The 24,291-nt window shown below is 41.8% G+C and overlaps 1 protein-coding gene across 2 annotated transcripts in view; it reads right to left on the bottom strand.

Moving 5' to 3' along the window:
* Positions 1–6,114: 6,114 nt before the first annotated feature.
* CNOT9 (CCR4-NOT transcription complex subunit 9) overlaps positions 6,115–24,291 on the bottom strand; it is a 33,287-nt gene continuing 15,110 nt past the window's right edge. The window contains exons 4-8 of one of the 2 annotated variants that reach the window (XM_008058848.2): positions 22,366–22,475; positions 19,004–19,113; positions 10,435–10,533; positions 9,830–9,921; positions 6,115–8,422 (exon numbers count right to left, since the gene is read on the bottom strand). In XM_008058848.2, the coding sequence (XP_008057039.1) occupies positions 8,254–8,422; positions 9,830–9,921; positions 10,435–10,533; positions 19,004–19,113; positions 22,366–22,475 (580 nt within the window). In that variant the 3' untranslated portion in view covers positions 6,115–8,253. Of the gene's footprint in view, positions 8,423–8,693; positions 9,023–9,829; positions 9,922–10,434; positions 10,534–19,003; positions 19,114–22,365; positions 22,476–24,291 lie in introns of those variants that run through there. The other variant, XM_008058849.2, reaches the window with a different exon arrangement.

The raw sequence follows: 24,291 nt of genomic DNA, 5'->3' as shown, positions 1-24,291 counted from the left end.
TTTTTTAGTTGGAGTGTCACCCTGTCACCTAGGGTGGAGTGGCACACTCACAGCCACCACAGCCTCAATCTGCTGGACTCAGGCGATTCTTCCGCCTCAGCCTTCCAAGTAGCTGGAACTACAAGTGTGTGCTACCATGCCCAGCTAATTTTTCGGTTTATTGTCCAGACGAAGTCTTGCCAAACTGCCCAGGCTGGTCTTGAACACCTGGGCTCAGGCAGTCCTCTCACCTCAGCCTTCCGAAGTGCTGGGATTATAGGTGTGAGTCACTGCGCCTGGCCTCTGATGGTTTTTCAGTGGAATTTACATTTTGAGTTGCCTTTTTTGACCACCAAGAAGATGGGCTTTATTTCAGAAGTTTGAGTAGTTTGGTAGGATAGGTTAGGGAAATGATCTCAGACTTTCCAGCTTGAATGTTCTGAGAAGCAGATTTGTTTAGGTGTGGTGGCATCTGCCCTGGGTGTCAGAAGGAAGGTCTAGGTAGGCCTGGGTGGTAGGGTGAGAGTACCATGTTTAGGTCTTCTTTGCCAGCTGCTGCTTCATTTCGGTTTAGGGCTTCTATGCCTTTCCTGGGCATGGTTCCCAGAAAGTCCCTCTGCTGCTGCTGGCCTGATCAAATTTCTTGATCTGTTAATAATAGACAACAGTGGGGGAGGGGACAGGATCATTGCAGAAATAGGAATAACCAAACCAGACGGACAGTTCCTGTGCCTAGGGCACTGTCTACTCCTTTCTTTTATCTAGTGAGAGTCCTGCAGTGGGCATGCCTTGTAAGCACTCTTTGGAGCCATACTAACTTTGTGAAAGTCTCCAAGGGCGTGGTGGCTCAGGCCTGTAATCCCAACACTTTGGGAGGCTGAGGTGAGAGGATTGCCTGAGCCCAGGTGTTCAGGACCAGCCTGGGCAAGACCAGTCAGAGAACAAGATGATAGAAGGTAAAAAGAAAAACAAATTGTAGTTAACACCAAGAGACAAAACTTTCAGAAAAGCTAAAAAACAAAATACAAGTATATGCTAGTTATAAGTCATGTCTACAAAAGTGTTACTAAAAGGTTGAAAGTTAAAAGGAGGTATCTGGGAATGGAAGGACTCCAATTTTTGTTTTTGTTTTTGTTTTTTTTTGAGTCAGAGTCTCACTCTGTCTCCCAGGTTGGAGTGCAGTGGCATGCTCATGGCCACCGCAGACTCGACCTGCTAGGCTCAGGTGATCCTTTTGCCTCAGCCTTCCAAGTATCTGGAACTACAGGTGTGCGTCACCACGCTCGCCTAATTTTTTTGATTTACTGTAGAGATGAGGTCTCGCCAAGTTACCCAGGCTAGGTTTGAACCCCTGGGCTCAGCAATCCTCTCGCCTCAGTCTCCTGAAATGCTGGGATTACAGGTGTGAGTTGCCACACCAGAGTCAATTATGTTCTTATTCAAGATTACTTTGGCTGTTTTGGCAATAGTTTAGAATCAGCTCATCAATTTTTACAAAAATAAACCGCTGGGGTTTTACTTAGAATTGCAAATCTAATTGATTTTTTATTAAACAAAATTTTTTTTTTCTGTTGGAGTCTCATTTTGTCACCCAGGCTGGAAGGCAGTGGCATGTTCCGGGCCACCGCAGTCTCGATCTGCTGGGCTCAGGCTATCTTTCTGCCTCAGCCTTCCAAGTAGCTGGAACTACAGGAGCACGCCACCATGTCCGGCTGATTTTTGGATTCATTCTAGAGATGAGGTCTCGCCATGTTGCCCAGGCTGGTCTTGAACCCGGTCTTGAACCTGTGGGCTCAGGCAATCCTCTCACCTTGGCCCCCAAAGTGCTGGGATTATAGGTGTGAGCCACTGTGTCCAGCTAAAAAAATGTTTTGAGACAGGGTCTCACTCTGTCACCCAGGCTGGAGTGCAGTGGTGCAATCATAGCTCACTGGAGCCTCGAACTCCTGGGCTAAGGTGATCCTTCCTCTTTAGCCTGCCAAGTAACTGGGACTATAGGCACTTGCCACCTCTTCCAGTTAACATTTAATTTTTTGTAGAGGTGGTGTCTTGCTATTTTGCCCAGGCTTGTTTCAGACTTCTGGCCTCAAATTACCTTCCCGCCTCAGTCTCCCAAAGTGCTAGGATTACATGTATGAGCCACCACACCAAGCCAGATCAATTTGAGATCACTGGCATCCTTACAATATTGTTTTCCAATCCATGGAGATGATATATCCATCCATTTATATAGCTCTTTCATCTCTCTCAAGAATGTTTCGTAGCTTTCCATGCAAAGGTTCTGCACATCTTTTGAGATGGCAATTTCTTTTTTCCCTTCTCTTTCACTTTACTAAGTTGTAGCCCCAAAAATCATATATGTAAGAGGGGATTCAACATTTATGTAGTTAAAATGTAATAAAAGGAGCACTCTGTAGTTACTGTTTGAGGTCTTTTTTTTTTGAGTCAGAGTCTCAGTCACCCAGGCTGGAGTGCTGTCTCATACTCACAGCCACCGCAGCCTCAACCTGCTGGGCTCAGGTGATCCTTCCACCTCAGCCTTCCAAGCAGCTGGAACTACAGGTGTTTGCCACTACTCCTGGCTAATTTTTAAAATTTATTTATTGTAGAGATGAGGTCTTGCCAAATTGCCCAGGCTAGTCTTGAACCCGTGGGCTCAGGCAATTCTCTTGACTCTCTGTCTCCCAAAGTGTTGGGATTACAGGCATGAGCCATCGTGCCCAGCCTATTTTTTTTTTTTTTTTTTTAATTTGGAGTCTCACTCTGTCACCCATACTGGAGTGCAGTGGCAGCTCCCAGCCACCGCAGCCTAGACCTGCTGGGCTCCGGTGATCCTTCTGCCTCAGCCTTCTGAGTAGCCGGAATTACAGGCGTACGCTATCACGCCCGGCTAATTTTTTGATTTATTGTAGAGATGAGGTCTCACCTGCCCAGGCGGGTCTTGAACCCACGGGCTCAGGCAATCCACTTACCTCAGCCTCCCAAAGGCGCGGGATTACAGGCTGAGCCACCGGGCCCGGCTATTTTTTTTTTAATTGTAATTTTACTTTGTTGCCCAGGCTGGAGTGCAGTGGCACACTCACTGTCACTGCAGCCTTGACCTGCTAGGCTCTGGCGATCCTTCCTTCTGTCTTCCAAGTAACTGGAACTATAAGCATGCACCACCACACCCAGCTAATTTTTTAGAGATGAGGGCTCGCCATGTTGCCCAGACTGGTCTTGAACCTGTGAGCTCAGGCAATCCTCTCGCCTCCACCTCCCAAAATGCTACGATTACAGGTGTGAGCCACCATGTCCGCTGAGCTATTATTTTGACTTTCTTGAGCACCCTTCTAATTACTTCCTTCTTGTTGCCTTCATGTCTATTTCCAGCAACTTGATTTCTAGCTTTACAAACTATTTTTGGAATTTCATTTTCTATTTATTGTTGTATATAGAAATATGTATTTTTTGTGTATTGACCTTATAGTCTGTGATCTTGCTAAATTAACTTATAATTTCGAAAGCTTATAGATTTTTTTGGATTATCTATGTACACAATCATGTTGTTTTATTATTATTATTTTTTTAGTTGGAGTCTCACTCGGTCGCCCAGACTGGAGTGCAGTGGCCGCTCCCGGCCACCGCAGCCTCGACCTGCTGGGCTCCGGCGATCCTTCCGCCTTAGCCTTCCGAGTAGCCGGAATTACAGGCATGCGCTACCACGCCCGGCTGAGTTTTTGACTTATTGTAGAGATGAGGTCTCGCCAAGTTGCCCAGGCGGGTCTCGAGCCTGCGGGCTCAGGCAATCCACTCACCTCAGCCTCCCAAAGGCGCGGGATTACAGGCTGAGCGACCGAGCCCGGCATTCTTTTTTTTTTTTTGAGTCGGATTCTCACTGTCACCCAGGCTGGAGTGCAGTGGCATGCAAATGGCCACCGTAACCTTGACTCAGGCAATCCTTTCACTTCAGCTTTCCAAAGTGCTGGGATTACAGGCGTGAGCCACTGAGCTCGGTCGATTTTCAAAGTTAAAAAAATATTGAGTAGATATTGAATTTTGTTTTGCTCTTGTGTATTTATCTAGGTGACTGTGTGATTGTTTTTTCTTTTGAATCGAAGTCTCTGTCACCCTGGCTGGAGTGCAGTGGCACGCTCACGGCCACCATGGCCTGGATCTGCTGGGCTCAGGAGACCCATCTCAACTTTTCAAGTAGCTGGAACTACAGGTATGCACCACCTCACCCAGCTTATTTTTTTACTGTGGAGATGAGGTTTCACCATGTGCCCAGGCTGGTCCCTAACTCCTGGGCTCAGGCAATCCTCTCACCTTGTTCTCTCACAGTGTTGAGATTACAGGCATGAGCCATTGTGCCCAGCGCTTTCTTTTTATGTTGACCTTGTGAATTGCATTGATTGGCTTTCAAGTATTTAATCACTCCTGTGTTTTTGCAATAGATAACATGAGATCTAATGCACTATCATTTTTGGTGGCTGGGTTATGCTGCTTCAAGGGTTGGGCATAGTGGCTCATTTCTGTAATCCCAGCACTCTGGGAGCCCAGAGAACAAAAAGAATAGATATCAATTCACCTTTTTTTGCTTTTTGTGGAGACAGGGTCTCACTATATGGACCAGCTTGGGCAATAGAGACAGTGAATTGGGATTTATTCCCCTTTTGTTTCCTGTAAATTTTACTGATGTTTTCAGGATCTAACTTTTCACTTTGGTTTTTATTGTACATGTGTTTTCTATCTCACTGACTTTCACTTTTCTTGTGGTATCTGTTCTTTTACTTTTTGAATTGCTACTCTTTTTCAGTTTCCTTTTATTATATTGAGTCGGGTCTCACTCCATTCCCCAGGCTGCAATGCAGTGGCATGATCAGAGCTCATCACAGCCTCAACCTCCTCTCACTTCAGCCTCTCAGGTAGCTGGGACTACAGACATGCACTACCACACCCAGCTAATTTTTAAGTTTTTTTGTAGAGGTTGGGTCTTGCTATGTTGCCCAGGCTGGTCTTGAACTCCTGGCTTCAAGCAGTCCTCGACCTCCCAGATGCTGGGATTACAAGTAGCTCACCAAGTCATCTTCACTATCACTTAATTGAAATATTTTCTAATTTCCTTTGTAATTTCTTCTTTGACCCACAAGTTTAGAATTACATCGCCTAGGTTTTAAACAGTTAGGGACATCCCAGTTCTTTTTCCTAGCTTATTTCCACTTTGGTCAAAGACTACCCTATTCATTATTTGGAAGTTTTTCTGAGTCTTGCTTGATGGTCCAGCTGTGATAAATTCTGGTAAATGCTTCAGATGCAATTAAAAAGATTATGTATGCTGTTGGTTAAGAGTGCAGTGTTCTACATATGTCAATGAAGTGAGGTTATCTGTTTTTCAAATTTTCTGCTTGTTATATCTGCTTTTGAAATAAATGTATTAAATTATTTTTCCAAAAATTAAATTCCACAATGTATCAGGAAAGAAAATTTTAATTTTATTCTACGGTTTTCTATTCCACATTTCTTCCTTGGGTTTTTGAGAGCAACAACTTTCTATATACCCTTTTTCTAGCCTTTAAGAAGCAGGGATAGTGATCAGTAGAATTGTACATCGATAGTAAGGAAGGCACACTCTGAAGGCTACCAGTGTCTCTCCTTGTCTTATTCTACTACTGAAATAGTAGTCACAGGGCCTCTAAGGCTCTTAAAAAAAGGTGGAAGCAAGGGTTGGCTGTGTCTCACTGAGAGCCAGGTATGGAAACAACTCTGGAGATGTGCTCTAAGCCCTAACTCCAGAGGAAATGAAAATTAAAGTCCATGACAAGATGCTTCAAGCATTACTTCTTCACTTATGGAAGTCTCTCCCACACTGACACTAAGTTCTGGTCACTACGGCCATGAGTGACATTCTGCCTCAGTTAAGAGATATGTTATCTGGTAAGGGGCACCATCCCAGCCTCCCAAACAGCTTTTGTACATCAGTTAGAGTCTCCCAAAACACATGCCCACAAAGGAATCACTACTGCCCTTTTGGCAGGGGTGTGTGTGTGTAGGGTGGGCAGAGGGTAGAGGCATACATGACTAGGATCACCTGACCGAAGTGCCTAGTTATTCCTATATTGACAGAATAAAACCTCCAGTTTAAAGTAAAAATTCTTTTTACAAAAACAGAAGCATGTTTTATTTCAATCCTGTTGAGGAAGAGGGATGGAAAACACAAAATAAGGGGTAGGGCCTCTTTATATAATACATACATCTGGATCAACTACAAGGAGTAATACCCATTCCACCCCGCCCCCACCAACTCCTATGTGGGTTCCAAGGACAGCTGAGTAGATGAGACGAGAATTAAGACACTATTGGTGCAGTAACATGGCCAGTGCACCGAAAGATGGAGAGAGAAGAGAATTTCCCAGGGAGCAAGGCCCTGGGCCTCAGTTGCTTCCCCAGTGGAGGGGGAATCAGAAAACTTTGGCTCAGCAGGAAGGCGTTTGTCAAAAATTAGGGTTACCCTAGGTGGATTCTTCAGATCTCAGACTATAGGCTGGAGGGAGTCAAGATGCCGATCCAGTCCATTTTGTTCTCTGCTTTCTCCAAGACCCCTCCTCGGTAGGCTTGAGACTGAGAGCTGGGCTGGTTATCTTTGCATTCTGGAAGGCTGGGGAGTAAGTGCTTATTCTCCCCTTCCTACATCTAAGCCACTTACCCACTACTTTCTTGGCTCTAAAGAGCAGAAGCCAACCCACAAGGCCGACTCTCTCTGTGAAAGTTGGCTTGAAAGAGCCCTTGTGTTGACAAAACTGCCTCTGCAAAGGTTTTTCTGAGCCTGCCCCTTACAGTACCCTCCCCAAACTTGTTCAGACACCTCAACTGTGTGAGATGTGAGCACAAAAGACTTGGTCCCTCTCTGGAGTTGAATTAGCAATCCCATCTTTGATTGGAGATAGGGATGAGAGAGAGCAAGCAGGTGCTAGCATGGGGAAGGATTGGAGGAAAGCAAAGCAGTTTACACTGGCTTACAGACTCAACCCTGTGGATTGCGAAGAGAGCCATCTAAAGCTCCAGAGAAGAAAGGGGAAAACTCCGACACGATATGAATCAGTGAAAAATATTTCAGTGGCAACCCTGTAATACCCATAGACCAAAAAAGAATGTCAAAAAAAAAAGAGTGAGCAGAGTCCAGCCCTCCATCTTAAATCTGAATAAAATTAACATATTCAGCTAATACTGCTTCAAGTACAATCATGAAGACAGATAGAACTGCTGAAATTTACCCTAAAACAAAGAATAGGATCAAGAAGCCTGTCGCCTAATCCCAAGGATCTCCCTTTTAAAAGTCACCCAGAAAGTATTTTTGAAGACTTGGATTGAAGGTGAGGTCCACTGCTGCCCCTCGCCCCCCAATAAACACCCTTCTAGGACAGCCTGATGAATTAAGATGTCTGTTTTAAGTTTAATAGGGAAGTAAAAAAAGAAAAGCACTGAGATTTGGGAAAGCTAGCAGCTTAAGCCAGAAACAAGATTAAGGTGTTTGTGGCATTCGGGACTGGAGTAGAAGAACGGGAGAAGGCAGGGAAACAGGCGATGGGTTCTTGCTGTCCTTTGGCTTTACACTTCCCCCTGCCTCCCATTCCTCCCAACAGTTCGATGTAGCTACTGGCCTACCAGAGGGGATGTAATGCCCAGACCAACTGTTTATTGAGCTTATGCAGCTAACAGACTTGTAAACAGTGCCAATTGACAAAGTTTTGCTGAATATTACAGCTTGTGCCCACTAAATGCACCTCTCTCTGAGACTGAAAACAAACAAACAAAAAACAAAGTAAACAAACACTGAGAGAGAGAATAAAGACACACATCTTGAGTCTTCCAGGAAGGCAAAATACAACAACGCCACATGGCTTGGTCCCAGGCGTTCATCATGCCTAGAGTGCTTCTGCTATCACCACTAACTCCCCTCTCTGCCAGCGGCTAGGGAGAGGTGGGGGAGAAGGGTCATCTTGGGCGTGCTGTAAATACAGCATGTGCTGGTGTTGACACCCTCCTGGGGCTGTGGTGGAAGACTGCTGTGTCAGGAGCCCATTTCCTGGGAGTAGCAGAGGGAGCCCAGGTCCTCAAGGCAGCCTGAGAGGCAGCCCATACACCTCGGCAGGGGTAACTTGCCCCTTTTCTCCAGTGCAGTTCAGCAGTGAGGCTGTCTATTCCCAGTCGGCGATAAAACCTGAGCTGTTTTCCTCGTAGGTTATCCCCTCCTTTCCCCCACTTGGGGGAGTAGTGGGAGGGGACAGGGGAGGATCACTGAGGGGGCAGGGGGATACCCCGGGGATCGGTGACCTGGCCCTCTTGCAGGTTCTTCACCAGTTGTGCAAGCCAGCGTTTCGTGGTGGTGTCATCCTTTAGCACCTGGGCGAAGGTTGTGTCCTTCAGCTGGTCAGGGAGGCACTGCCTGAGTGCTTCACGTGCCCTACATCAGAAACAAACAAACCAACCAGGGAGACCAACACATAAACCCACATTTTGTGGATAGGGAAAAGTCCTTTTCTTAGACATAAATATACAGAATCCTGTGAATCTATGTCTCTGTCAAGTTACATTAAGAAGCCATTAAAATTTTCTAAAGTTTATTATATTAGCAAAGGCTCAGAGATCTTCAAAAGCTGTATCCACAAACATTTTCAGAATGATGCCCCAACGTAGAATTTCATGTAAAAGCAAAATGAAGTAAAATGGTACAATAGTCTACTTCAATTCAAACAGCTTTCTGATTTATTACAGTAAGTACTGTCAAAATATTCATGTTAGAAATATATGGGTAATAGTAAATATTTCAAAAATCAGTACATTAACAGGGACATGGCCAAACTTATAGTAAGATAAATTAATGAATTTTAATTCTATACTAACTTATTAATTTGTGTCTTTACAGAAATTGCTTCAGTTTTATGGTTAAAAACATTAACAGATGAGTGGTAAAAACAAAACTATGGTAGCAGCATTATCAGATGAACTTTAAATGTTTCCTTTTCTTTGAAAAGATGACCAGCAGAAAGTCAAATCTGAAAACCTAAAAAAGGTAAATGTTAACTATTTATAGGGCTATTGTAAACAAAGTTATAGCTTTTGTATTCAGACTAGTTTTCATTGTACAAGAAGAATTTCAAATAGATACATTTTAAAACTTTGGTGAAAACAAGAACCACTGAAGAACAGGACAAAATGTTTTTTGTTTTTTTTTTTAAAAGGTAGGGCTTGAATAAACTCAGTGGCAGAAGACTGAGTTCACATTAAATCAGATTATCCCTTTTCCTAGGAACACAAAAATCACTCCACTATGTGGTTTAGCAGGATCTGAGCAAGTGGCTTTTGGCATGAATAATGGATTTACAGAGCAAAAGGTTAAGCACTTCTAAAATGCATTATATCTACAATGTATGACTTCTGGCAGAAAGATTACAAACAGAAGGAGATAAAATGATTAGCTCAAAACCTTACAGGAATCATGAAGAGAACTGAAAATATATTTCAAGAGCCCCCTGGACTATGTTACTTTCTAAAAGATTTTTGAAAGTATACTTCTCTTTCTGACCACTTGGAGCAGCAACAGAAAGCTCAAACCAAAGAAGTAATGTATCACATGGTTTCCCTTGAAATTGTCTAGACTCTCTGCGATGTCAGAGGAGGATAGAGAGTTACAGTAAGAAGACACAACTCATGGATTTTTAAATTCAGCATTTGCTATTTTAAAAGGAATTAAGTTCTATTCTAGACAAGTTAAATATAGTTATATCCCTTCCCTGTCCTAATGATATATGAGCTATGCCATCCAGCAGAGTATTTCCTCTTAAATCCTATAAATCCTGTAAATGTTTACCTGGGATTATCTGAGAGTCGAAGGTAACACCTCACTACATGCTTCAGCAGACGGGCGGAAGGCTCTTTGGATAGCTGCAGGACCATCTTACCCTGTTTTCCCCCAAGCAGAGGGAGGGGTAGGGAATAACACACAAAATATGAAATAATTCTACTTGACATCAGAGATCAGATAGACCAAGAATCATTATTCAAGGCTGGTTCCAAAACTGTTATTTCTAGGCCGGGCATGGTGGCTCATGCCTGTAATCCCAGCACTCTGGGAGGCGGAGGTCAGAGGAGTGCCTGAGATCAGGAGTTTGAGACCAGCCTAGACAACCTGGCGGGACGTCATCTCTACAATATATCAAAAAAATTAGCTGGGTGTGGTGGTGCGTGCCTGGCTGTGGTTCCAGCTACTTAGAAGGCTGAGGTGGAAGGATCACCTGAGCCCAGCAGGTCGAGGCTGTCGTGCCACTGCACTCCAGCCTGGGCAACAGAGTGACTGAGAAAAAAAACAAAAACGTTACTTCTAGTTAGAAGACTGAAGCTGCTGAGTGCAGGTTGCAAAGTGATTAAGCTGCGTAATCCAAAGTAGTTGCAAAGAGGGTAGATGAAAAAACTCACCAAGATCATAGCAACATGGGAGAAACGCTCATATGTCTGACATATATAAGCCAAACCAGTGTCATCTAAGAGTATCTTCTGGAGGATGAATGTGGCAACCTAGTAAAATAAAAATAAGGAGTTTAAGAAGCTGCTCAGATTTGTTTTCCAATTTTTTACTCATTTTCCTAGGCATAACTAGCAATCAGAATATTGAGCAAAGAAACCCTTGTATATCATATACAACTTTACCATTTACATATAGTACTAAAACATATGAACATTACTATGTGTTAGATTTTTTCCTAAAGACTTTACATGCTCTATCATGTGTGAGTGAGTTTGTGTATGTGTGTGCCAGGGTCTGAATTATAGTGACATGATCATGGCTCACTGTAGCATCAAACTCTTGGGCTCAAACTAGGAGGTTCCTGCGTCAGCCTCCTGAGTAGTCTGGAATACTGGTGCCTGCCACCATGCCAGTTAATTTTTAAATTTTTTTTGTGAAGACAAGGTCTCGCTGTGTAGCCTAGGTTGGTCTCACACTCATGGGCTCAAGCAATCCTCCTGCCTTGGCTTCCCAAAGTGCTGGGATTACAAGTGTGAGCCAACACATCCAGCCTGCTTGATCTTGTTTTTGCAATAAATGTATGAGGTGCAGGTACTCATTTTACATAAAAGGGTAGGTTTTGGGTGATTATAAAATTCTTAAAAACTCAAAGGCTGCTGGGCATGGTGGCTTATGCCTGTAATCCCAGCACTTTGGGAGGTGGAGCCTAGAGGACTGCCTGAATCCAAGGGTTCAAAACCAACCTGGGCAGGTTTGAGATACCTTACCTCTAAAATAAATCAAAAAATTAGCTGGGCATGGTGGTGCATGCCTGTGGTTCCAGCTACTAGAAGGCTGAGGTGGAAGGATCACCTGAGCCCAGCAGGTAGAGGGTGCGGTGGCCAGGAGCGTGCCACTGCACTCCAGTCTGGGCAACACAGTGAGATGCCAACATAAAAACAAAACCAAAAAACTTCAAAGGCTCTCTCAGTTAGTAAACACCTAGCTGCTATGTGCCAGGTTAAGTTCCTAAGCAACAAAACTACTGAGGGGTAGCAGAGCCAAGATTCAAGTCTCGTTTGAATACCCGAGACCCTTTCTTTTCCATGGGCCAGGATGATTTTAGAATCTCAGATATGCCTCATCTCTTCCAAATGAGGTAAGGTTTTTCTTGTTCTTAAAATATCTTTAAGAAACAAGATTTTTTATGCTTTCTTTTGAAAATTATTTCAACAGTAATAAAGAATATCCCAGTTGGCCGGGTTCAGTGGTTCAGCCTGTAATCCCACACTTTGGGAGGCCGAGATGAGTGGATTGCCTGAGCCCGTGGGTTCGAGACCCGCCTGGGCAACTTAGCGAGACCTCATCTCTACAATAAACCAAAAACTAGCTGGGTGTGGTTGCGCGCACCTGTAGTTCCAGCTACTTGGAAGGCTGAGGTGGAAGGATTGCCGGAGCCCAGCAGGCAAGGTTGCAGTGGCCTAGAGCGGCCATTGCACTCCAGTCTGGGCGACAGAGTGAGACTCCAACTCAAAAGAAAAAAAAAAAAAAGAATATCCCAGCTGTGAAGCTTGTATCTTGTCTCAATTTTTCCTTCAAAGTTAGCTCATTAACTCTTACATAGAAGGGATTTAAAACTACTAGTTTAATTCAAATCAGACAATTATTATAATGATTCTCTTTCTTGGCTGCTCATCAAAATCAATTGTATGACTTATTTCACTATTTTACTGGGGTTATAATAATGAAGAAGGCTGGATAATGGCCCCCAAAGATATACAGGCCCTAATCACCAAACCCTGCAAATGTTACCTTATATGAAAAAAGGGACTTTGCAGATGTAATTAAGTTACGGATCTTGAGATGGGGAGATTATCCTGGATTATACAAGTAGGCCTTAAATGTAATCACAAATGTCCTTATAACAGAAATGTAGAGAGAGACTTCACTACAAAGGAGAAGGCAATGTGACAAACAGAGAGGGAGAGATTTGAAATGTGCTACAGTGCTGTCTCCAAAGATGGAGGGAGCCGTGAGGAATGCAGTCCTAGAAGCTGGGAAAGGAAAGGAAAAGGAATATCATCTATAGTCTCCCAAGAAAGTATGGCCCTCCCAACACTTTGATTTTAGCATGGTTAAAACTCATTTAGGACTTGTGACTTCCAGACATATGTACTGTTTTAAGTAACCAAACTTGTGGTAATTTATTACAGCAACAACAGGGACCTAATATAAAAACGTATAAATAGTAAAGTACATGAATCTTAAGTACACCTATGTAATAATTTTAATATTTTCTTCTATTCAAATACTCTGATGCTTATCCTTGGCTCATTTTTTTTTTTTTTAGTTGGAATTTCAGTCTGTTGCTCATATGGGAGTGCAGGAGCGCGCTCATGGCCACTGTAGCCTTGACCTGCTGGGCTTAAGCAGTCCTTTCACCTCATAAAAAAATTAGCCGAGTGTGGTGGCACATGCCTGTGGTTCCAGCTACTTGGAAGGCTGAGGTGGAAGGATCGTCTGAGCCCAACAGGTCGACACTGCAGTGGCTGTGAGCGTGCCACTGTACTCCAGCCTAGGCAACAGAGTCAGACTCTGATTCAAAAAACAAAAAACACTTCCAATTGAGAAGTAGTTTCCTTTATTGACTGTTGAAATGAAGTCTCAGTGTATCTTGTTATAAACTCACTATAAGAGCCAGAGTAAGCTAAAATATTTTGAATTACCATCTATATGGCAGTACTTATCTAACTGGTGATTCCCAAATAACTAGGAAAGCAAGTTTGGGGTACAAGTAGCATTTCCTAATCCCTACTGTTATCCCAAAGAGGAAGACAAAAACAAATGGTAGGAAGGAGTGAATCTTGAATTTGTGTTGTGGGAATAATATGTATAATATGCTATCTTCTTCTATTTTTTTCTCCTAAATAATATACGAAAACCAGAATACTCTATTGCCTTACTAGACTCTGGTGTGGTCATGTGATTTTTGCACTATGGTCTTTGCCATGTTTCCTGGCTTTGGCCCCCTTCTCTACCTTGAATCTCCTCTCTCTTTCTAGTTTACTTTTTAAATAAACTATATTTTCCAATCTAAAAAAAAAAAAAAAAAAGGAATATTTATATAGTTGTTCTTGTTAGCACAGCGGATCAGAGCATGGTCCAAGGATCTTGATTCAAATCTCAGCTCCATCATTTCTATGTGACTTTGGGCAAAATACTTAAAACATTCTACTGCTATTTATTTTATTTTAGAGTCAGAGTCTCACTCTGTTGCTCAGGCTGCAGTGTAGTGACTCAATCATGGCTACCACAACCTCACCCTGGTAGACCCAGACGATCCTTTCTACCTCAGCCTTCCAAGTAGCTGGGACTATAGGCACGCATCACTATACCTGGCTAATTTTTTACAAATTTATTGTGGAGACAAAGTCTTGCTATGTTGCTCAGGCTGGTCTCGAACTCCTAGACTTAGGCAATCCTTGATCCTCAGCCTCCCAAAGTGTACCCAGTTAAACACTCTAAGCCTCCATTTCTTCATCTGTCCTATGGAGATGATAGTTGTGAGAAATTGATAGAATAATGCACATATCATGCTTAAAATAATAACTGGCTCATAATAGGTACTTAGTGAATGCTACTGATTGTGCATTAATCAGTATTTAAGAAATAGGAACATCAAGTCTGAGAATACCAAGATCTCCTATACAATCTACTAATTCACACATATTGTATGTTGTCTATTCAATTATCACAGATCTAAATAATATAGATTACTTTATCAATATACTGTGATGCTATTGGTACTTTAAACATATATATATATATATTTTAAGTCAGAGTCTCACTCTGTTGTCCAGGATAGAGTGCAACCGCATGCTCACGGTTACCACAGCCTCGACCTGCTGGGCTCAGGCAATCCTTCCGCTTCAGTCTTTCAAGTAGCTGGCATGCGCCACACAGCCAGCTAACTTTTTTGTGATTTATTGTAGAGACGAGGTCTCGCCATGCTGCCCAGGGCGGTCTTGAACCCGTGGGCTCAGGCAATCCTCTCACCTCCGCCTCCTAAAGTGCTGGGATTACAGGTGTGAGCCACCGTACCCAGCTTAAACATATTTTTAAAAAAATTCTTTATAGCTCCATATGTGGAGGCTTACAAATGTAATCCCAGCACTTTGGGAGGCTGAGGCGGGAGAATCACTTGAGCCCAGGAGTTCAAGAAGAGCCTGAGCAACAAAGTGAGATCTTATGCCTACAAAAAATAGAAAATTAACCAGGAATGGTGGTGCATATCTGTAGTTTCAATTACTTGGAAAGCTGAGGCAACAGGATTGCTTGAGCTTTGGAGTTAGAGGTTGCCGTGATCCTTGATCATGTCACTGTACTCCAGCCTGTGTGATGAGAGTAAAGCCATGTCAAGCAAAAACAAAAACAGCAACCAAATTCCTTATAGCAATTAATGTGTGAGTTTTTTGTTTTTTTTTGAGACAGAGTCTGTTGCCTAGGCTGGAGTACAGTGATGTGATTATGGTTCACCACAGCCTTGACCTCCCAGTCAAATGATCCTCTAGCCTCAGCTTCTCGAGTAGCTGGGAATATAGGAGAATGCCACCATGCTTGGCTTTGTGGGATTTTTTTTTTTTTTTTGAGTTGGAGTCTCACTCTGTCGCCCAGACTGGAGTGCAGTGGCCACTCCTGACCACCGCAGCTGACCTGCTGGGCTCAGGCACTCCTTCCGCCTCAGCCTTCCAAGTAGCTGGAACTCAGGCGCGCGCTCCCATACCCAGCGAATTTTTGATTTATTGTAGAGATGAGGTCTCGCCAAGTTGCCCAGGCGGGTCTCGAACCCGCGGGCTCAGGCAATCCACTCACCTCAGCCTCCCCAAGCAAGGGATTACAGGCTGAGCCACTGAGCCCGGCTTTGTGGGACTTTAAAAAAATATGTTTTAATCTATGGTTTCATTATCTTTCATAGTTTTCTGCTGTTATTCAGTTAAAATATAACTTAACAAGTATTCTGTAATAAAATGTTTGGCAAATGCTTTCCTAACTAGAAGTGTTTTGCCTACAATAAAGAGATGTTACCTAAGTAGAAATAAGTCTTTTTCTGCCACAGCTATAAGAAGCCAACTTTAAAATCTTATTCACAGGCAACTACTAATGAAAGATAATGAAGTACAGTTGTAACCATTCCAATCTTGTCCCTGAAATCCACCAAAATTAACAAAAATAACTAGAATTGGGGGAAAAATAAAAGGAAAGGCATGAACATAGATAGATCTACATTATCCTTTGTGTGTATAAGTAGAAAACTGAGAACAGAGGTAAACAGAGACAGAAGTAAACAGAGATAGACAATGACTGATGAACTGGGTGGAAAAGCATTTGGAGATACAATAATTAATTTAAAGCTCATGTTATAATCATTTATCTTTCCATCCATTGTTTTTTTTTTCTTCAGAGACGAAATCTTGCCAAGTTGCCCAGGCTGGTCTTGAACCCCTGGGCTCAGGCAATCCTCTTGCCCCTGCCTCCCAAAGTGCTGGGATTACAGGTGTGAACCACCGTGGCTGGCCTTCATCCATTATTTTAAACAAATAGTAATCCTTGATAGAAATGTCCAACATGAAATTTTTATGGAAATATACTTCAAGAAGAGGTAACAAGTAACAATTATCTATACTTTCAAAGAAATTGAAAAGAACATGAACTTTTTTTTTTTTTTGAATTGGAGTCTCACTCTGTTGCCCAGGCTGAAGTGCAGTGGCACGCTCACAGCCACTCCAGTGTTAACCTGCTGGGCTCCGGTGATCCTCCCGCCTCAGCCCTCCAGCAAGTAGCTGGAACTGCAGGCGTGTGCTACCACACCTGGCTAATTTTTTGATTTATGGTGGAGATGAGGTCTTATAAAGTTGTCCCGTGGGCTCAGACAATCCTTTTTTCTCAGCTTCCCGAAGTGCTGGGATTACAGGCTTGAGAAACCATGCCTAGCCAAGAACACGAACTTTTAAAAACATTAAAAAATAATTCAAAGGTAAAAAAATTCAAAAAAGTGCCAATGAGACATGAGAAGGCAGAAACTAAGAAAAAAATTAAAGTATAAAATTAAACTGTTATAGATAGATAAATAGAAAGAGAGAAAGAATATTTTGGTAAGGACACAAGAAAGGAGTAAAGTGGGTATCACTGGGGACAACAGAGAGGCTGAGTTAAGTAGAGACTTACTTTTATTTGCCTGTTTGTGTTATGCTATTTGAGCTTTTTTTTTTTTTTTTAAAGTCAGGGTCTCACTGTTGCCTAGGCTGGCGTATAGTGGCATGATTGCAGCTCATCACAGCCTTAAACTCTTGGGCTCTGGTGATTCTTCTGCCTCAGCCTCCCAGGTAGCTAGGACTACAGACATGTGCCACCACGCTCAATTGATTTTTTAATTTTTTTGTAGATGGGGTCTCTGTTGCCCAAGCTGGTCTCAAACTTCTGGGCTCAGGTGATCCTCCTGCCTCGGCTCCCAAAAAGTGCTGGGATTACAGTTATGAGCCACTGCACCAAGCCTGAATTTTTTACTTTATGCATATATTACACATTTAAAATAAAAATTTTAAAAACAGTCAGGCATGGTGGTGCACATCTGTAATACCAGCTGAAGCGGGAAGATCATTTGAGCCTAGGAGTTCAAGGCTATAGTACACTATGGCTGTACTTGTGAACAGCCATGGCACTCCAGCCTAGATAACATAGTAAGACTTCAACAATTGAAGAAAAAAAAATCATTATATCTTCTTATATTCAACTCAGCAATATTTACTGAATTAAAAAGTTAATTTAATATGATTAGGCACATGCTAGAACAGAGGATAGATATTGCCAAAAATAGTCAGCAATATAGAAGAAGCACCCTTGAGAAAAATCAAACGGGAAATAAAACATAAAGTGATAAGAGAGAAAAAAAGATATGAAAGACAAACAATAAGCATAATTGATGTTGTTTAAACAAAAGGCCAGACAAATGAAAAAAATATAAGATCATTAGCCGAGCTCGGTGGCTCAGCCTGTAATCCCGCGCCTTGGGAGGCTGAGGTGAGTGGATTGCCTGAGCTCGTGGGTTCGAGACCCGCCTGGACAACCTGGTGAGACCTCATCTCTACAATAAATCAAAAAATTAGCCGGGTGTGGTAGTGTGCACCTGTAGTTCCACTACTTGAAAGGCTGAGGTGGAAGGATCGCCGGAGCCCAGCAGGTTGAGGCTGCGGTGGTCAGGAGCGGCCACTACACTCTAGTCTGGGCAACAGAGTGAGACTCCAACTCAAAAAAAAAAGAAAAAAAAAAAGATCATCAAGTGAACTGTAAAAATAACAAAAGCAGCCAGGCGCAGTGGCTCACGTCTGTAATCCCAGCACTTTGCTATGCCAAGGTGAGAGAACTGCCCGAGCCCAGGGGTTTGAGACCAACCTGGGCAACCTGACAAGACCTTATATCTACAATAAATTAAGGAAAATTAGCCAGGCATGGCAGTTACACACCTGTAGTTCCAGCTACTAGGAAGGCAGAGGCGGAAAGATAGCCTGGGCCCAGCAGATCAAGGCAGCAGTGGCCATGAGTGCACTCTAGTCTGGGTGACTGAGTGAGAGTGAGACTCAAAAAATAAATTAATAAATAAAAATAACAAAAGCAGGCAACCTCTTTCAGGTTCCCTCCTGCTGTGGGAGCTTTTCTGTCTTGTTAATAAATCCTACTTTCTCAAAAAATAAATAACAAAAGCAGCCTATAGATACCACACAAAACAGGCAAACTCATGTACAAAAGGAAAAGAATCAAACTGGCCTAAGACTTCTCTGCAACATTCAATGTAAGGCAATAAAATTATAGCAATAGAGTCCTAAGAGGAAAAAAAAAGATGAGAATTCTATACCTAGTCATGTTGTTATTCATAGTCATAAAGCAGAAGCTCAAGCACATATACTTGATTACAGAAAAAAAAAATCTTTAGTAATATACTTTTTTTGTTTGTTTTGCTTTCTTTTGAGTTGGAGTCTCACTCTGTCGCCCAGGCTGGAGTGCAGTAGCATGCTCCCGGCCACCGCAGACTTGAATTGCAGGGCTCAGGCGATCCTTCCACCTCAGTTTTCCAACTGGTTGGAACTACAGGCATGTGCCACCATGCCCGGCTATTTTTTTTTGATTTATTGTAGAGATGAGGTCTCATCAAGTTGCCCAGACTGGTCTCAAACCCATGGGCTCAGGCAATCCTCTCACCTCGGTCTCCCAAAGTGCTGGGATTACAGGCTTGAGCCACTGTGCCCGGCATGGAATAATATACTTAAGAGTTTACCTGTGGAGTGAGATGTGGGTTCAGAGAAAAGGGAAAAACTGTATGTTTAACTTGATACCCTTCTGAATGAATGGGTTTTTCAATAATTGTTTTGAAATATTTTTTATTCAAGAGAAAAAGTGTTCATACAAAGGTCAAAAGCCTAAAGGCAGAACATGATCCCAGGACCCTAAGAGCCAACACAATGAAGCATCTAAGTTAAAAGTACATACCGTTTTAGAAAGTTCACTTCCAGATTCCATAATGCGCAAGCACAAAGGGATAATTTCTGTTGTCAATAAAAAGTTTATTACTTCTTGCTCATCCGTTTTCACCAGGGCCCCTAAAGAAAATATGAACAAACAAAATTACTTTAGAGTCAGGGTTTCTAGTTAAAATTAACTTTGTATTGTTTGCCTAGTGAGTTGTAGAACTCAAATAACATAGACTACAAACTGTGGTTTGTATGTAAGGGAATCAGATTCATATACATGCACAAAAAGAAGTAGTAGTACAGGATGACTATCAGTCAGCACTGAAAGATCAGGTAACAAGTTTGGATCACCATGTAGTTATCAGCAGTTTAGATATCTGAATAATATTTTTTTCACTCTTGGTAGACAATCTTACATTAATATCACCAATCTGTTCTCTACACTGTTTTAGGTAAGGAAAGCAAATTCTATATCAGTATTTCTTTGAGTTAGAGTCTCACTCAGCTGCCCAGGCTGGAATGCAGTGGCACACTCATGGCCACCACAGCCTCCACCTGCTGGGCTCGGGCAATCCTTTTGCCTTAGCCTTCCAAGTAGCTGGAAACTATAGGCACGCACCACCACGCCCAGCTAATTTTTTGATTTAGTGTAGAAATGAGGTCTCACCAAGTTGCCCAGGCTGGTCTCAAACCTATGGGCTCAGACAATTCTCTCACCTCGGTCTCCCAAAATGCTGGGATTATAGGCGTGAGTCACTGCACTCAGCCTGCCTGGAGTTTTTTTAACATTGAAGGCTTAAACTACAAAAGCAATGTATTTTATTTATTAATTTATTTATCTATTTGAGTTGGAGTCTCACTGTCGCCCAGACCATAGTGCAGTGGCCGCTCCCGGCCACCGCAGCCTCGACCTGCTGGGCTCCGGCAATCCTTCCGCCTCAGCCTTCCAAGTAGCCGGAATTACAGGCATGCACTACCACGCCCGGCTGATTTTTTTGACTTATTGTAGAGATGAGGTCTCGCTGCCCAGGCAGGTCTCGAACCCGCGGGCTCAGGCAATCCACTCACCTCAGCCTCCCAAAGGCGGGATTACAGGTTGAGCCACCGAGCCCGGCTAAGCAATGTATTTAATAGATATACAAGTATTTAGGTTATCTATTTTTTTCCTTGAGTGCAATTTGGCAAATAGTGTATTTCAAAGAATTTTTCTATGTCATCTAAGTTGTCAAATTTATAAGCACAGAGCTGTAAGTGGTACTCCCTTATTATCCCTTTAATATCTGAAGAGTCTGTAATAATGTATCATTCCTGATATTTACAATTTATGTCTTCCCTCTTTTTTTCTTTAGTCTGGATAGAAGTTTATCAATTTTATTGGCCTCCCCGCTTAAGGATCAGCTTTTGGTTTCAATGATTTATCTGTTTTTCTATTAAGTATCTACTTTCTATTATTTCATTCTCTTTGTTTGCTTTAGCTAAATATGCTTCTTTTTTCTAGTTTCTTAAAGTGAAGCTTAAATCATTGATTAGAGACTCTCATTCTATCTAGTATAAGCATTTAATCCTATATATTTAAATCTAAGCTCTGCTTTAGCTACATCCCACAAATTTTGTGTTTTCATTTTTATTTCATTTCAAATATTTTCTAATTTTTCTTATGTATAATTTCACTTATTTATGAAATTATACATAAGAAAAATTAGAAAATATTTGAAATGGAATACAAATTTCACTTATTTATGAAATTACATATAATTTCACTTATTTATTCAAACTTGCCTGATAACCTTTGAACTGTAAGCAAATGTTCCTACCCAAATATGAATCTTCTACTTGTTCTCTCGATTGACTTGGACAAACTGAGTTTCAGAAAATTTTAATAAGGTTAACCAATTGGCTTACTACTCTGGAAGTATTATTTTCATCTTTCTACTTTTTTGAGTCGGAGTCTCACTCTGTCAACCAGGCTGGAGTATAGTGGCACGTTCACAGCCACTGCAGCCTCAACCTGCTAGACTTAGGTGATCCTTCTGCCTCAACCTTCCAAGTAGCTGGAACTATAGGCACGTGCCACCAAGCCTGGCCAATTTTTTGAGTTATTGTAGAGATAAGGTCTCGCCAAATCGCCCAGGCTGGTCTCAAACCCGTGGGCTCAGGCAATCCTCTCACCTCGGCCTCCCAAAGTGCTGGGATTACAGGCGTGAGCCACCGCGCCTGGCCATTTTCCCACTCTTAACCTTGACCCAACATCTCACAGATACATCATACCACTGTAGTGGTCAAAAAATAAAAAAGTAGGATGATTTAAGACAAAGTTAAGGATATAAATGCCTTCCTTATGCTGTAATTATGCTGATGTTTTAAATCTTACATGATCAGTTTTCATAGCTTAAAAGCAGAAAAGAATACATTTTTAAAAGTTTCTAATTAGCATATCAATTACAGAAACAAAGCAATAACATTCCTGTGCAGTATATGAGATAATGGCTACGCAAAAGTAGAACAAAATATATCTGAGAAATATGTCTTAGAAATACCAGACTTTTAAATTATATTTCCTGACATATGGTTTATAAACACAGGTTGACTATAAAACAATAAACCAACAAAGCAAAGTTTGTGTAGTCAGTTTTCATATTTTTGTAGTCAGTATTTAAGAAAAACTACAAGGAAAAAAAAAAAACCTTCCTGAATGTATTACACTCCACAAGTCTGAAGATATTTATTTATTCCTCAGGAGTCTGAAATTTGAAATAGCTAATGTGTTATTCTTGTAAGTAAAAAGCATTTTATTCATATCCCTTACAGTAAAAGGCATATAGAAACATTAACTTGAACATGAAAAAATTTAACTAGGTGAAGTAGCAGAAGGTAAACCCCTGGAGTTATGGTAAAGTAGCTTACAAGTAGGAAAAAAAGAAAGAGACAGTGGTACACATCTATAGTCCAAGCTACTTGGGAGGCTGAATTGGGAGGTCATTTGAGTATAGGAGTTCAAGTTCAGCCTGGGCAACATAGTGAAACCCTATCTCTGACAAAAGAAAGAAAGAAACTTCTAAATTTAAACTCTCATTCCTATAATAATACTCTTTATATGTCAAGTTCTTATCATTTACGCTCTACAATTCCAGTTAATGTTTCCATGTACATACTGAATTTAACCCTAAATGGTGGGCCTCAAAGTCTTATTAACAACACTTAGAATGGTGCTTGATTAGAGTTGTCATGTTCCAGATACTCATTTTAGTGGATGAGACCTCACGGTTAAAAATGAAAAACTGGTGTACAAAAGCTGTAAGAGGCAAGACAAAACACACAACTCATTAATAAGACTACTATGAGTGAAGATTTCAGTCTTGTAAAAACACCCCAATAACTTACCAATAACTCCAAGGCTGGTAAGTCGTAGATATTCAAAGGGACGTGTTTTGCTGACAGTGTGCAAAAAGGGGTACAGAAAAAGTGGGATGTGTGCTGCAAGAAATGCTGACCTGGAAGAAAAAACAAATTATATTCAGGGTACAGTATTTGCTTCTAAGGATTCTGAACATTCAAATTTCCAAGTGGTTAATTCTGTGAGGCCTGTGACAACATTGTCAGAGCAAGGAATCCTTAGGAAAAAATGTTACTGGTCATTAGTTTCAACCAATGGTTCTCAAATGGGATAATTTTGTCCCTTAGGGGACATGTGGCAACGTATGGAGATATTTTTGATTGTTACAACTGAGGGTTATTGAGCACTAATGGCATCCAGTGGCAGAAGCCATAGACGGCATTAAACATCCTATAATGTGCAGGACAGTCCCTTCCCACCTTTTTCCTACCACAAAGTCTAAGCACCAAATGTCAATGGTGAAAAGCCTAGTCTAGGCCAGGGTGGTTAAGAAAACATGATTTTTCCTGTAATCAGCACCAAGTACTTTAAAAACTGATTAACTTATCCAACTGTGGATCTAAAAAAATAGGTCGCAAAATACTATTAAATTTCCAAGAGATTCCCCTAGATTATCTCCCTCACCTAATTTATGACTGAATAATAATACTCACAAGTGTAGTCAAATGAAGTCTTATAAACCAAGACAACAAAACAAAGCAGCCATTATCAGGTTTACCTGCTATGCTTACATGCATACTCTTCTTTTTTGTTAGGGCATTTCAGATACATCCTGAAAACAGTTTAGTCAGGCAACTAATATGGAAGTCAGTCTATTACTTTATATTATTTATAGATATATCTTGTAAAAGTATTTATAGATATACCTTGTAAAAGAGTCAATATCCAAGATTTTTAACACTTAAGTACTCTTGCATTTTTGGTAAGTACTTAAAAGTAATTTCTGTAGTAACTTCTTTAAAGCTCTTCAAGGTCAGTGCCAGTTTGACATTTCTTTTTTTTTTTTTGTGAGTTGGAGTCTCACTCTATTGCCCAGGCTGGAGTGCAGTGGAGCACTCAAGGCCACCACAGCCTCAGCCTGTTGGGCTCAGGGGATCCTTCCACCTCAGCCTCCCAAGTAACTGGGACCACAGGTGTATGCTACCATGCCCGGCTTATTTTTTGATTTATTGTAAAGATGAGGTCTTGCCAAGTTGACCAAGCTGGTCTCGAACCTGTGGGCTCAGGCAAGCCTCTCACCTCCACCTCCACCTCCCAAGGTGCTGGGATTACAGGCGTAAATCACTGCACCCGGTTCAACCTAACATTTCATTAAAAAACCTGACAAAGAGAGGAAAGGCTTTAATAAGATGGGTATTAAGTGTCTTTGGGGCCAGGCACAGTGGTTCACATCTATAACTCTAGCACTATGGGAGGCCAAGGTGGGAGGACTGCTTGAGCACAGGTATTTGAGACCAGTTTGGGCAATACAGCAAGACCCCCATAAGCATAAAATTAAAAACTTATTTAAAAAGTTAGCCAGGTGTAGTGGCATGAGCCTGTATTCTCAGTTACTCAGGAGGCTGAGGCAGGAGAATTACCTAAGCACCTGAGCCCAGGAGGTCAAGGCTGCAGTGAGCGAGCTGTGATCATGTTACTGTACCCAAGCCTGGGCAACAGTGTGAGAATCTGACTCAAAAAAGAAAAAAAAAGAAAAGAAAAGTGTTTTCAGGACTATAGGGGCCACAAAGTAGATTCCTGAACAGGTTTTCTTTCCCTTTTCTTAATTTTCAGATACAGCAGGATGGCAAAAAATTTTAACTCACATGCCAATTTCCATCTTTTTCAGAGGCTGTCCAGAATGCCATTTTTTTTTTTTGCGTTGGAGTCTCACTCTGCCACCCAGACTGGAGTGCAGTGGCATGCTCCCGGCC

This window comes from Carlito syrichta, unplaced genomic scaffold (genome assembly GCF_000164805.1).
Source record: "Carlito syrichta isolate Samal-C Ts95f unplaced genomic scaffold, Tarsius_syrichta-2.0.1 Scaffold303646, whole genome shotgun sequence".
NCBI classification, from domain to species: domain Eukaryota; kingdom Metazoa; phylum Chordata; class Mammalia; order Primates; family Tarsiidae; genus Carlito; species Carlito syrichta.
This window is presented reverse-complemented; position numbering and strand designations above follow the sequence as displayed.